At 44.4% G+C, this 15,394-nt stretch overlaps 1 protein-coding gene across 3 annotated transcripts in view; it reads left to right on the top strand.

The window, feature by feature from the left end:
- Positions 1-15,394, top strand: part of LOC130360543 (microsomal glutathione S-transferase 2-like) — an 80,031-nt gene that overhangs the window by 46,616 nt on the left and 18,021 nt on the right. For 2 of the 3 annotated variants that reach the window (XM_056563071.1, XM_056563086.1), the window contains exon 2: positions 13,197-13,286. In XM_056563071.1, the coding sequence (XP_056419046.1) occupies positions 13,223-13,286 (64 nt within the window). In that variant the 5' untranslated portion in view covers positions 13,197-13,222. Of the gene's footprint in view, positions 1-13,077; positions 13,091-13,196; positions 13,287-15,394 lie in introns of those variants that run through there. The other variant, XM_056563080.1, reaches the window with a different exon arrangement.

The following is a 15,394-nucleotide window of genomic DNA, read 5'->3' as shown; positions in this document are numbered from 1 at the left end:
GCCAAGTAAAGAAAAACATGAGTTTTACCATTCAACTTACAATTTTATTTTCAAATCCACATCAAATGCCTCCCCATAAACACCAGCAAACATACACACAAGTGGGAGGTCTAGTCAGGGCTGGTGCATGGATTTTTGACACTCTAGGCAAAACCTAATTTTGACAAACCTTTGGCTCCGCCCATTGAACCCCTTGGCAAATATAAGATCAGGGGTAGAATTAGTCCCGTAAGCCTCATGGTAAATTCTAGACTTGTCCTCCTCCCTACAATTATAACTATACTGCACCTAATGTGGGGGAACTATATTGCACCTAATGTGGGGGAACTATACTGCACCTAATGTGGGGGAACTATACTGTACCTAATGTGGGGAACTATATTGCACCTAATGTGGGGGAACTGTATTGCACCTAATGTGGGGAACTATATTGCACCTAATGTGGGGGAACTATATTGCACCTAATGTGGGGGAACTGTACTGCACCTAATGTGGGGGAACTGTACTGCACCTAATGTGGGGGAACTATACTGCACCTAATGTGGGGGAACTATACTGTACCTAATGTGGGGAACTATATTGCACCTAATGTGGGGGAACTGTATTGCACCTAATGTGGGGAACTATATTGCACCTAATGTGGGGGAACTATATTGCACCTAATGTGGGGGAACTGTACTGCACCTAATGTGGGGGAACTGTACTGCACCTAATGTGGAGGAACTGTGCTACTAACCTAATGTGGGGGAACTATACTACTAACCTAATGTGGGGGAACTATACTGCCAACCTAATGTGGGGGAACTGTACTACTAACCTAATGTGGGGGAACTATACTGCCAACCTAATGTGGGGGAAATATATTTCCATCCTAATGTGGGAGATTTATACTGCCAACCTAATGTGGGGGAACTATGCTGCCAACCTAATGTGGGGGAACTATACAAAAATATAAAATTGTACTATTCTGATCCCTATAGCACTTTTATTTTTCTGTATATGGGGATGTATGAGGGTCATTTTTAGCGCTGTGATTTGTAGTTTTTATCGGTACCATTTTTTTTTTTTTTTTTTTTTTTTTTGCTTTTTAGATATTTTTTATGGTATTTGAAGTGACAAAAAATTTGCTAATCTGATTAGTGCACTATTACAACTTTTGGGACCCCACTTCTGATTTTGCCCAGGGCCATGCTAAGCCTAAAACCGGCCCTGGATCCAATCCTCCTATACTATGCATGCAGGAGTGTGTGTGTGTGTGTGTGTGTGTGTATATATATATATATATATATATATATATATATATATATATATACACATAAACACACGTGTGCGCGGAGTGAGTTTGTGCTTTAGGGTGCACACCCTAATGCAGTAGGCTGCGCACGCCTATGCTGGGCACCCCGATATCCATCATGCCTGGCACCTATCCTAAGGAGTACCCCTGTGGAATCTTAACAATCACCCATAGTGCAACCCTTCTAGTACATTATCTGACACTAGCTCCCTTTTGAAATGCAGGAGACCTGTGGGATACCTGAAGCCCACCAGAACATGACCAGCTTTGGCACTGTAAAGCTCAGTCAGCCCAGAGGTCCTACCCCACCCAGAGGTCCTCCCTCAAGCTGTGTCCCAGTATAGGGTAACTGCACCTCACAAGCAGTCTCAATGTTATTGTAGATAAGTTTTACAGTTCTTCCTGTTTTATGTTGTTAGAAAAATTCCTAAAAGTAATGATTAGGAGAAAATCAGGTCACACTAACTTTATTTTTTCCCTCTCATTTTCTAAACGTTTGGTATTAGTCATCTTCTGCCTGTAATGACCCTCGGCCCTGAGGGCAGAGTCATCTCATTTTACAGTCTGTCCTGTCCATTCTGCAAACATTTGCACAAATCATATCTAAGACCCATTAATGCTTAACAATAAAACAGTTTTACCTTGTTTAACCCCTTTTATGCAAAATCAGGTACATGTACCTGAGGATTAGGGATGACTTCCCGTATCATCAGGTACATGTACCTGATGAGAATAAAATGTGACAACGCCGCCGGGCACTGTGACAGTTTATTGAGCTCGGCTGTGCTGCACAGCCAAGCCTCCCTGAAGCTGGCCAGGGACCAATCGCAGCGGCCCCCGGACGGCGATCGCTCCTATTGGTCCGTCAGTACAGACGGACCAATAGCAGGGATCTGGTGGGGGTCTCCTCCTTCCCCCTCTATGTCGCTTCACACAGTAAAATGATTGTTGGTGAGGGGGGCCCCTGCACTCCGATCCTGAGTTAACCCTGTAGACACTGCAGTCACTGTGACCACAGCATCTATTAGGGCATCAGAGGAAGGGAGCTCCCTCTGTCACTGATCAGCACTGTGCAAAGTGAAAGCAGAGCACCGATGGTTGCCATGGCAACCGGAGGACTGACAGTGACCTCTGTTGTCTTGGCAACAGATCAGTCTTTACCTAAGGTAGTGACTGATCTATCCTATGCCTGTCAGTACTGACAGACATAGGCATAATTCAGTGGAGTACAGATGTGTACTCCATTGAATCATATGTATAATAGTAGAGGAAAAAAAAAGGGGGGAAAATAAAAAATTAAGTGAAAATAAAAATGTGAAAAAAATTCTCACACAATCGTGTCAGTGAAAAAATAAAACATTTATGGCTCAGAGAATACGGCAACTTACATACGTGATTTTATTTTTTTACAAAAATAGTTTTTATGCTATAAATGAACTAAAATATAAAAAAAAATATTTTATAATTTTTTTTTTTAATAGAAAACAACCGCAGAATTGCTTTTTTTATGTATACCACCTAAAAAATAAAAAGCGATCTGTGTCACATGTACCCCAAAATGGTCCCAATGAAAGCATCAACTAGTCTCACCCCAAGGCCTCAGCAACTTAATATGATGCAAACAAAATATCCTAAACTAAAAGGACGCCCCAAAACATTCCAAAAAAGTAAAAGAATGTTTATCAAATGACGGGAACATAAAGTAGACATATTGTAGATGTGAATTGATCATTAATTTGGTGCGGTATGACTATTTATCGTACGAGCAGAAAAAGTAAAATCTAGAAAAATGCAAATTTTTCCTTTTTCCCCCGCAGAATATGGGATTTTTTTTTTACAAAAAACGCTAAATATATCAATCAAAATTTGCCACTAATGTAAAGTACAATATGTCACGAAAAAACAATCAAGTAAAAGCGTTCGAAAATTATTACCAAATAAGTGGACACAGGTCAGATTTTAAAAATTTGCCTTAGTCATTTACCTCTTCAGGACCCATGACGTATGCATACGTCATCACACCCTGGGTCTTAAGGACCCATGACGTATGCATACGTCATGTCTTTTCCTGGTCTCTGCCGCTCACCCGGCAGAGATCGGAAGCGGATCCCTGCTGAAATCCTTCAGCAGGGATCCAGGGCAAACGCAGAGGGGGGCCATGTATGCCCCCCATGTCGGCGATCGCCGCAAATCGCAAGGGAAATCGCCCTTGCGATCTGCGGCGATACCGGGCTGATCGGGTCTCTGGGACCCGACCGCCCGGTAATTTTGCATGATCCCGGCTGTCACAGACAACCAGGACCATGCTAAAGAATAGGAGCGAGGTGGCAAGCCTGCCACCTCCTCCTATTCCCTGCGATCTGTCGGTTAGTTAACCGACCAATCGCAGGAGGGGGGGCGGTTACTTCCTCCCGTCCTGCCCGGCCCCTTGAAGTCCGGAGAGGACGGGAGGAAGACCGGAGGACGCGGCGGGGGACGGAGGAGTGCTGGGGACCGGCCCCGGTACTTACCTCGTCCCTGAAGACCCGGATCCCGGCGAGGAAGATGGCGGCGGCGGCGACAGGTGAGTAGATCTTTAGCCGTGGTCGGGCCCTTCACAGCAATGCACGTCGCACGACATACATTGCTGTATTGGGACCCTATATACTACAACTCCCAGCATGCCCAGACAGCCCTTGGCGTCTGGGCATGCTGGGAGTTGCAGTTTTGCAACATCTGGAGGTCCACAGTTTGGAGACCACTGTGCCCTTCCAGATGTTGCAAAACTACACATTCTCAGCATGCCCTTACTGTCCAGGCATGCTGGGAGTTGTAGTTCTGTAACATCTGGCCCTTCAGATGTTGCAGAACTAAAACTCCCAGCATGCCTGGACAGTTTTGGCATACTGGGAGTTGTAGTTTTGCAACATCTGGAAGGGCACAGATTGGGAACCACTGTATTAGTGGTCTGCAAACTGTAGTCCTCCAAATGTTGCAAACTACAACTCCAAGCATGCTGGGAGTTGTAGTTCGGCAACATCTGGCTCTAAAGATGTTGCCGAACTACTACTTCCAGCATGCCTGAGAATGTTTGGGAGTTGTGGTTTTGCAACAACAGGAGGCACACTGGTTGGGAAACATTGTCTGTTTCCTAACTCAGTGTTTCCCAACCCGTGTGCCTCCAGCTGTTGCAAAACTATAACTACCAGCATGCACTGATAGACTGTGCATGCTGGGAGTTGTAGTTTTGCAACAGCTGGAGGTCCCCCCCTGTGAATGAACAGGATACATTCACATGGGCAGGGGGCTTACAGTGAGTATCAGGCTGCAAGTTTGCGATGCAGCAAATTTTGCGCGGCAGCTCAAACTCGCAGCGGGAAAATCGCTGTAACCCCCCCTGCCCGTGTGACTGTACCCTAAAAACACTACACTACACTAACACAAAATAAAATAAAAAGTAAAAAACACTACGTATACACATACCCCTATACGGCCCCCCTCCCCTCCCCAATAAAAATGAAAAACGTCTGGTACGCCACTGTTTTCAAAATGGAGCCTCCAGCTGTTGCAAAACAACAACTCCCAGTATTGCAGGACAGCCGTTGACTGTCCAAGCATGCTGGGAGTTTTGCAACAGCTGGAGGCACCCTGTTTGGGAATCACTGGCGTAGAATACCCCTATGTCCACCCCAATGCAAATCCCTAATTCAGGCCTCAAATGCACATGGCGCTCTCACTTTGGAGCCCTGTCATATTTCAAGGCAGCAGTTTAGGACCACATATGGGGTATCGCCGTACTCGGGAGAAATTGCCTTACAAATTTTGGGGGGCTTTTTCTCCTTTCACCCCTTATGAAAAGGTGAAATTGGGGTCTACACCAGCATGTTAGTGTAAAAAAATAATTTTTTTACACTAACATGCTGGTGTTGCCCTATACTTTTCATTTTGACAAGAGGTAAAAGGGAAAAAAGCCCCCCACAATCTGTAATGCAACTTCTCCCGACTACGGAGATACCCCATATGTGGGCGTAAAGTGCTCTGGGGGCGCACAACAAGGCTCAGAAGGGAGAGTGCGCCATGTACATTTGAGGTGATTTGCACAGGGGTGGCTGATTGTTACAGCGGTTTTGACAAACGCAAAAAAAAAAAAAAAAAAAACACATGTGACCCCATTTCAGGAAACTACACCCCTCACGGAATGTAATGAGGGGTGCAGTGAGAATTTACACCCCACTGGTGTATGACAGATCTTTGGAACAGTGGGCTGCGCAAATTAAAAATTTTGTACAGCCAACTGTTCCAAAGATCTGACAGACACCAGTGGGGGGTAAATGCTCACTGTATCCCTTGTTACGTTCCTCAAGGGGTCTAGTTTCCAAAATGGTATGCCATGTGGGGGTTATTTTGCTGTTCTGGCACCATTGGGGCTTCCGAAATGCGACAAGCCCCCTGAGCAAAATTTGCTCTCAAGAAGCCAAATATGACTCCTTCTCTTCTGAGCATTGTAGTTCGCCCGAAGTGCGCTTCAGGTCAACTTATGGGGTACCTCCATACTCAGAAGAGATGGGGTTACAAATTTTGGGGGGTATTTTCTGCTATTAACCCTTGCAAAAATGTGAAATTTGGGGGGGAAACACACATTTTAGTGAATTTTTTTTTTTTTAACGAATGCAAAAGTCGTGAAACCCCTGTGGGGTATTAAGGCTCACTTTATTCCTTGTTACGTTCCTCAAGGGGTCTAGTTTCCAAAATGGTATGGCATGTGGGTATTTTTTGTTGTCCTGGCACCATAGAGGCTTCCTAAATGCGACATGCCCCCGAGCAAAATTTGCTCTCAAAAAGCCAAATATGACTCCTTCTCTTCTGAGCATTGTAGTTCGCCCATAGTGCACTTCATGTCAACTTATGGGGTACCTCCATACTCAGAAGAGATGGGGTTACAAATTTTGGGGGCTATTTTCTGCTATTAACCCTTGCAAAAATGTGAAATTTGGGGGGAAGCACACATTTTATTGAAATTTTTTAAAAATTTTTTTACATATGCAAAAGTCGTGAAACACCTGTAGGGTATTAAGGCTCACTTTATTCCTTGTTACGTTCCTCAAGGGGTCTAGTTTCCAAAATGGTATGTCATGTGTTTTTTTTTTTCCTGTTCTGGCACCATAGGGGCTTCCTAAATGCAACATGCCCCCCAAAAACCATTTCAGAAAAACGTACGCTCCAAAATCCCCTTGTCGCTCCTTCCCTTCTGAGCCCTCTACTGCGCCCGCCGAACACTTTACATAGACATATGAGGTATGTGCTTAGTCGAGAGAAATTGGGCTACAAATAGAAGTATACATTTTCTCCTTTTACCCCTTGTAAAAATTCAAAAATTGGGTCTACAAGAACATGCGAGTGTAAAAAATGGAAATTGTGAATTTTCTCCTTCACTTTGCTGCTATTCCTGTGAAACACCTAAAGGGTTAAAATGCTGACTGAATGTCATTTTGAATATTTTGGGGGGTGCAGTTTTTATAATGGGGTCATTTGTGGGGTATTTCTAAGATGAAGACCCTTCAAATCCACTTCAAACCTGAACTGGTCCCTAAAAAATTGTGATTTTGGAAATTTTGTGAAAAATTGGAAAATTGCTGCTGAACTTTGAAGCCCTCTGATGTCTTCCAAAAGTAAAAACTCGTCAATTTTATGATGCAAATATAATGTAGACATATTGTATATGTGAATAAAATAATATTTGGAATATCCATTTTCATTACAAGCAGAGAGCTTCAAAGTTAGAAAAATGCAAAATTTTCAAATTTTTCATCAAATTTTGGGATTTTTCACCAAGAAAGGATGCAAGTTACCAAAAAATTTTACCACTAAGTTAAAGTAGAATATGTCACGAAAAAACAATCTCGGAATCAGAATGATAACTAAAAGCATTCCAGAGTTATTAATGTTTAAAGTGACAGTGGTCAGATGTGCAAAAAATGGCCGGGTCCTAAGGTGTAAAATGGCTGGCTCCTTAAGGGGTTAAAGGGGTACTCCTGTGGAAAACTTTTTTTTTTTTTTTTAAATCAACTGGTGCCAGAAAGTTAAACAGATTTGTAAATGACTTCTATTAAAAAATCTTAATCTTTCCACTACATATTAGCTGCTGAATACTACAGAGGAAATTCTTTTCTTCTTGGAACACAGAGCTGTCTGCTGACATCACAAGCACTGTGCTCTCTGCTGACATCTCTGTCCATTTTAAGAACTGTCCAGAGTAGGAGAAAATCCCCATAGTAAACATATACTGCACTGGACAGTTCCTAAAATGGACAGAGATGTCAGCAGAGAGCACTGTGTTCCAAAAAGAAAATAATTTCCTCTGTAGTATTTAGCAGCTAATAAGTACTGGAAGGATGCTTCGGTGAAAAACATTTTTTTTTAAAACAACTGGTGCCAGAAAGTTAAACAGATTTGTAAATTACTTCTATTAAAAAATCTTAATCCTTCCTGTACTTATTAGCTGCTGAATACTACAGTGGAAATTCTTTTCCGTTTGAAACACAGAGCTCTCCGCTGACATCACGAGCGCAGTGCTCTCTGCTGACATCTCTGTCCATTTTAGGAACTGTCCAGAGTAAAAGGAAATCCCCATAGCAAGCATATGCTGTTCTGGACAGTTCCTAAAAATGGATAGAGATGTCAGCAGAGAGCACTGTGCTCATGATGTCAGCAGACAGCTCTTTGTTTCAAAAAGGAAAGAATTTACGCTGTAGTATTCAGCAGCTAATAAGTACAGGAAGGATTAAGATTTTTTTAATAGAAGTAATTTACAAATCTGTTTAACTTTCTGGCACCAGTTGATTGAAAAAAAAAAAAAAAAAAAAAGTTTTTCACCGGAGTACCCCTTTAAGATTTTTCAATAGAAGTTATTTATAAATCTGTTTTAACTTTCACCAGAATACCCCTTTAAATGTGCCTTTGGTGTAAAACTCCCTACTTACTTTACCTTTCTCTACTGGTTTACATTTGGAAAAAGCTGGTTTTACAGGTCAGTCTGCATATAAAGGATTACAAGTCTTTACCCAACATATATAGAACACAGGACAAATTAACCCCTTTACTCAACAGCCTGTTTTGACCTTAAAAGGGTACTTCAGTGGAAAAAAATAAATAAATTAACATCAACTGGTGCCAGAAAGTTAAACAGAAAAATCTTAATCCTTCCAGTACTTATTAGCTGCTGAATACTACAGAGGAAATTATTTTCTTTTTGGAACACAGTGCTCTCTGCTGATATCACGAGCACAGTGCTCTCTGCTGACATCTCTGTCCATTTTAGGAATTTTTCTCCTACTCTGGACAGTTCTTAAAATGGACAAAGATGTCAGCAGAGAGCACTGTGCTCGTGATGTCAGCAGACAGCTCTGTGTTTCAAGAAGAAAATAATTCCTCTGTAGTATTCAGCAGCTAATATGTACTTGAAAGATTAAGATTTTTTAATAGAAGTAATTGAAAAATCTTTTAAACTTTCCGGCACCAGTTAATTTAGAAAAAATTTTTCCCCCCGGAGCACCCTTTTAAGCTCAAAACAGGCTGTTGAGTAAAGGGGTTAATTTGTCCTGTGTTCTATATATGTTGGGTAAAGACTTGTAATCCTTTATATGCAGACTGACCTGTAAAACCAGCTTTTTCCAAATGTAAACCAGTAGAGAAAGGTAAAGTAAGTAGGTTAAAGGGAGTTTTACACCAAAGGCATATTTAAAGGGGTATTCCTGTGAAAGTTAAAACAGATTTATAAATTACTTCTATTATAAAATCTTAATCCTTCCAGTACTTATCAGCTGCTGAAGTTGGGTCACTGACATGTGATGCGACCAAAAATCAGCAATTCTTGTGATTGGTATTTTTTTTTATGTTAAGCCATTTACCGTGATAATATACATTAAATAGATTGGACATTTACACACATGGCCATATGAGATATGTAGTGTTTATTTATTTTTATTTTTTTAAAGGGAAATGGGGGTGATTTATACTTTTATTGGGGTAGGGGCTTTTATACATTAATTTTTTTTTTTTTTAAATAAGTTTCTTTTACTCTTTTTTGAGTCCCCATAGAGGACTATTAATAGCAATCATTAGATTGCTATGTAATGTTTATTACTGTGTTATAACATAGTACTGATCAGTACTATCAGCGATCTTCCTGTACAGTGAGGTTTGGCCATCCTGCATGCTGGAGGGAGGTAAGAGACCTCCGGCAGCCATTTACGCTTATGGAACCCCAGCGATTGCACAGCAGAGTTCCGATAAGCCCACCCCAACCTTCAGTTTCATTATAAATGCATGCGGAAGTCGTACCTGCAGCGTAGTGCCGCTGGGCAATAAGGCCGTTGTCATTGAGGATCAGCTTTAACCCCGCTTTGCTGCAAGAGGCTTCTGGACATTACACCATTCCAAGGTGCTAAAAGAAAAACATTTTACCAAAGTCCCAGCACACTATGACGCCACAACATGAGCGGCCGAATACAGCAGCCTCCACATTGCTGCCCTGCTGCGACTTTGTCCTCACTGCAAGAGCAATTATAACTGTGTACAATAACCTATTTACTGATGCAATGCTGGTCGTATGTTTTTTTTTTTATTCTGGACAACCCTTTAATAAGGTGTGCCCCAGGGGAATTATCACCTATAGCATCACTACTGCAGCTCCCCTTCACTGTGTAAGGCTTCTTTCACATTGCCGTTAGTACACGGCAGAGTGACAGCCGTTGGGAGAGCCGGGCAGAATAGCTGGAGAAAAATTACTGTTTGTGCCATCTTTTTCTCCCACTATCCATAACGGCGCCCGGCAGCCCCATAATAGTAAATGGGGGTAAATGGGACCCATTGTTGCCCATTGTTCCCAGTCATGAGAATGGCCGTTAAAGTCAGGGGGAAAAAAAACACTTTGATGGCCGTTATCGACGGGGAGCAACGGCAGTGTGAAAGGGGCCTAAGCCTAAGGGGCACAGGATTACCCTCTGACGCCCTCACGCCGTGTGACCTTGTTAAGCTACAGCAGTGCTTCTCAATTATTTTCTGTCATGCCCCCCCTAGGAAGAAGAAAACATTTCACGCCCCCCGCGTGACTGTAAATAGTATCATTTGTCTATAAAATTGTTATAAGTACACCTCTGCATAACACTGTATCCTTATTAACGTATATGAGGCTCTGTACACTGACAACAAGCAGGGCTCTGTACACTGACAACAAGCGGGGCTCTGTACACTGACAACAAGCAGGGCTCTGTACACTGACAACAAGCAGGGCGCTGTACACTGACAACAAGCAGGGCTCTGTACACTGACAACAAGCAGGGCTCTGTACACTGAGGACAAGCAGGGCTCTGTACACTGACAACAAGCAGGGCTCTGTAGACTGACAACAAGCAGGGCTCTGTAGACTGACAACAAGCAGGGCTCTGTACACTGACAACAAGCAGGGCTCTGTACACTGAGGACAAGCAGGGCTCTGTACACTGAGGACAAGCAGGGCTCTGTACACTCACAACAAGCAGGGCTCTGTACACTGACAACAAGCGGGGCTCTGTACACTGACAACAAGTGGGACTCTGTACACTGACAACAAGCGGGGCTCTATACACTGACAACAAGCGGGGCTCTGTACACTGACAACAAGCGGGGCTCTGTACACTGACAACAAGCGGGGCTCTGTACACTGACAACAAGCGGGGCTCTGTACACTGACAACAAGCAGGGCTCTGTACACTGACAACAAGCAGGGCTCTTTACATAGAGGACAAGCAGGGCTCTGTACACTGACAACAAGCGGGGCTCTGTACACTGACAACAAGTGGGACTCTGTACACTGACAACAAGCGGGGCTCTATACACTGACAACAAGCGGGGCTCTGTACACTGACAACAAGCGGGGCTCTGAACACTGACAACAAGCGGGGCTCTGTACACTGAAAACAAGCGGGGCTCTGTAGACTGACAACAAGCAGGGCTCTGTACACTGACAACAAGCAGGGCTCTGTACACTGAGGACAAGCAGGGCTCTGTACACTGAGGACAAGCAGGGCTCTGTACACTGACAAGCGGGGCTCTGTACACTGACAACAAGCGGGGCTCTGTACACTGACAACAAGTGGGACTCTGTACACTGACAACAAGCAGGGCTCTATACACTGACAACAAGCGGGGCTCTGTACACTGACAACAAGCGGGGCTCTGTACACTGAAAACAAGCGGGGCTCTGTACACTGACAACAAGCGGGGCTCTGTACACTGACAACAAGCGGGGCTCTGTACACTGACAACAAGCGGGGCTCTGTACACTGACAACAAGCAGGGCTCTGTACACTGACAACAAGCGGGGCTCTGTACACTGACAACAAGCGGGGCTCTGTACACTGACAACAAGCAGGGCTCTGTACACTGAGGACAAGCATGGCTCTGTACACTGACAACAAGCAGGGCTCTGTACACTGACAACAAGCAGGGCTCTGTACACTGACAACAAGCAGGGCTCTGTACACTGAGGACAAGCAGGGCTCTGTACACTCACAACAAGCGGGGCTCTGTACACTGACAACAAGCGGGACTCTGTACACTGACAACAAGCGGGGCTCTGTACACTGACAACAAGCGGGGCTCTGTACACTGACAACAAGCGGGGCTCTGTACACTGACAACAAGCGGGGCTCTGTACACTGACAACAAGCGGGGCTCTGTACACTGACAACAAGCGGGGCTCTGTACACTGACAACAAGCAGGGCTCTGTACACTGACAACAAGCAGGGCTCTGTACACTGACAACAAGCAGGGCTCTTTACATGGAGGACAAGCAGGGCTCTGTACACTGACAACAAGCGGGGCTCTGTACATTGACAACAAGTGGGACTCTGTACACTGACAACAAGCGGGGCTCTATACACTGACAACAAGCGGGGCTTTGTACACTGACAACAAGCGGGGCTCTGTACACTGACAACAAGCGGGGCTCAGTACACTGAAAACAAGCGGGGCTCTGTACACTGACAACAAGCAGGGCTCTGTACACTGACAACAAGCAGGGCTCTTTACATGGAGGACAAGCAGGGATCTGTATCTGAGGACAAGCAGGGCCTGTACGAGAGAGAGCAGGGCAGCAGGCGCACTGCTCGGTGGCACAGTGAACTCCGACATGGTGGGCTGCTGCGCTTAGACGTGAGGTCACGTCACCCCGGTGATGTGACCTCACGTCTGAACGTAGCAGCTCGCCGCGCCAGAGTTCAAAGCGCCTCTCCCAGGCAGCCACACTGACAACCCAGGGCCGTAAGATCCAGCCGTAGAGTTGCTAGGCAACCGACGCCGTGTGGGACGCCACTTGCGAGTGAGTCGATTAATCCGATCTAGACATCCAATATGACAGTATTTGCCGAGGTCAAACGAGCCCCCCTTTACGGAGCCTCGCGCCCCCCTATTTGAGAAGCACTGAGCTACATTGACCATGACTAGCTGTAGAAGCACAGGTACCAGCCATACAAGAGGTCTTTACCCAGCTACTCAGTCAGTCAGCATTCCCTCTGGATTGTCATACATTACCACAGCAGACGCCATAACATTAGCACAAAGAATAACAGCAACGTAAAACATTATGTATATCCTGAAAAGAAAGGCATCAAAACATTGAGGATAAACAGACATTACTATAATAATTATTTGTTCTAATAATATTTTTATTTCTTATATTGATACAATAGATTTATATACTGTAATATGAACCGTGCACAATGAATGCCAAATATGCACCTTGTCTTATAGCAGTGTTTGTGCAGTGGCCGCAGGTTGTGGTTGCTTGGGGCATTGTGTAACAGAGTGTTATCTATGTGGGAGGGTCTCTGGATGAGGCGGATCTCAGGCTGATGGTTAAGTAACTCCAGTTTTCACTCACAGGGAGAATCTGTGTCCACTGAAGAAGCATGGGGGCCGAATCTGATACTGTTCTTATTGCCATTGTTTCCCTTCTTTCGGCTTGTCAGCATGGTAAGAGACATTTCTATGATTTCTATGTAAATAGTGTTAGTCAGAAAGAATTTGGTGTGTAAGAGAATGTATTGTGTTACTTATTAACCTGTGAAATACAGCAGCACCCCTTACTACTTCCTGTTGGGTTACCTGCAACATTATCTGCCTTTTCATGTCTGAATTTGTTCATATAAACCTCTGAGAAATAGGAACATAAATGCATTGGACACTGATTAGCCATAACATTAAATATACCTGCCTAATATTGTGTACTATGTAGCTCTGCAGCCCCAGATGTAGCAAATTGGGATGCACTGTGTGGTATGGGGTGTGATGCAGGGCAGATGGAATTACCCTTCGGGCAGATGGCATTAACCCTTGTATTTGTGACACCAGGGCTTGGTTTATCCTTAATACCACCCGAAGGTATACCGCTGGATCCTGGGCTAGACAAGGGGGCAATAATGACTCCGACGCCAAGTTACGGGCAATGGTAGCTTTACTGAGTCCCAGATGGTATAGTCTATACAGTGTAGCCAGGCCCACGGAGGTGACCAGTGACTTCAGAGGCCTTAAGGGCTTTCTGGGACTTGCAGTGGTTTTGGACAATTTAGTGCAGGCCATGTTGACTTGACAATAGATGACAGTGACTGACTTGACTGGAGACAGACTAAGCTGTGACTTTAGCTTACTTGTAGACTTGTAACTTGTGGGTGCAGACGTGACTTGAGGCTCCTATGACTCCAGACACTCTTAGGCTCGTCTGCACCTCAGCAAAGACTCCAGAACTAAAAGAGAGAAGAGACTCCTTCCAGGGCTTTTATGGGGGAGACTCTGGTGGGGTCCCATTGGTCACCCCTGTCTCCTGGTCTCTGATACCTCCTGGGTCACAATCACATGATAAACTCACATGTTAACCTTTCTTATAGATACAACATACTTATATACATAACACAGAGGATAATATACAATTATGGTAGAACAGATGCAGGGGAAGCCCAGGGGACACTGCAGGGAGGCTGCCTGACAGGGCAGCAAGGGTATGGGGTAACAACTGTCACACACCTGGCTGGAAGAAGCGTCAGCTGACGCAAAACTAGTTTCCACCTGTGGTGTGCCCCTACTTCTGAGAGCGGCTGCCCTCACTCCCTGCTTCATGGATTAAATTCATCCTGTACTGTCTGCACCATATTCCATGGAATAAATAACTCTATCAATCTGGACATCTAACGTGGTGAGTGCGATTCATTTTTCGTCTCATGGTCTAAACTATTATTGGCTTGTAGTGCGGGTAATACCGATGAAAATAATACTTACCAATCTTTTTCTTCATATGCTAATCAGAAGCTTAGTTAATTCCCAAGCCCCCCATGCACAATGACTACTACCAACTTCAAACTTCAGAGGAAGTGCTTACCCCTATGTGCTGAAGCTCCTGAGCTCCACTCTGCAGCATAAAACCTCTCCTCCACTGTGAAATCTCTCTTGTTAGAAGAGAGATTTCACTTTATGCCGGCTGCACATGTGGAGTGGATTGAGAAACCGGCTATTAACTTTTTGCAGTGGGCAGAATGACACCCACATGAAGAGGGCGCTCTAGACGGCTGCCTATTTTGCCTTTAGGCAGAACCGGCCCTGAGTCTGGGCACCCCGATATCCATCATGCCTGGCACCTATCCTTAGGAGTTCCCCTGTGGAATCTTAACAATCACCCATAGTGCAACCCTTCTAGTACATTATCTGACACTAGCTCCCTTTTGAATGCAGGAGACCTGTGGGATACCTGAAGCCCACCAGAACATGACCAGCTTTGGCACTGTAAAGCTCAGTCAGCCCAGAGGTCCTACCCCTCCTGCATGTGGCATTCTCCCTCAAGCTGTGTCCCAGTATAGGGTAACTGCACCTCACAAGCAGTCTCTATTTTATTGTAGATAAGTTTTACAGTTCTTTCTGTTTTATGTTGTTAGAAAAATTCCTAAAAGTAATGATTAGGAGAAAATCAGGTCACACTAACTTTATTTTTTCCCTCTCATTTTCTAAACGTTTGGTATTAGTCATCTTCTGCCTGTAATGACCCTCGGCCCTGAGGGCAGAGTCATCTCATTTTACAGTCTGTCCTGTCCATT

The sequence above is a fragment of the Hyla sarda genome, chromosome 1, assembly GCF_029499605.1.
Source record: "Hyla sarda isolate aHylSar1 chromosome 1, aHylSar1.hap1, whole genome shotgun sequence".
NCBI lineage: Eukaryota > Metazoa > Chordata > Amphibia > Anura > Hylidae > Hyla > Hyla sarda.
The sequence above is the reverse complement of the archived record's forward strand: the minus strand, read 5'-3'. Positions and strand labels throughout refer to the sequence as shown.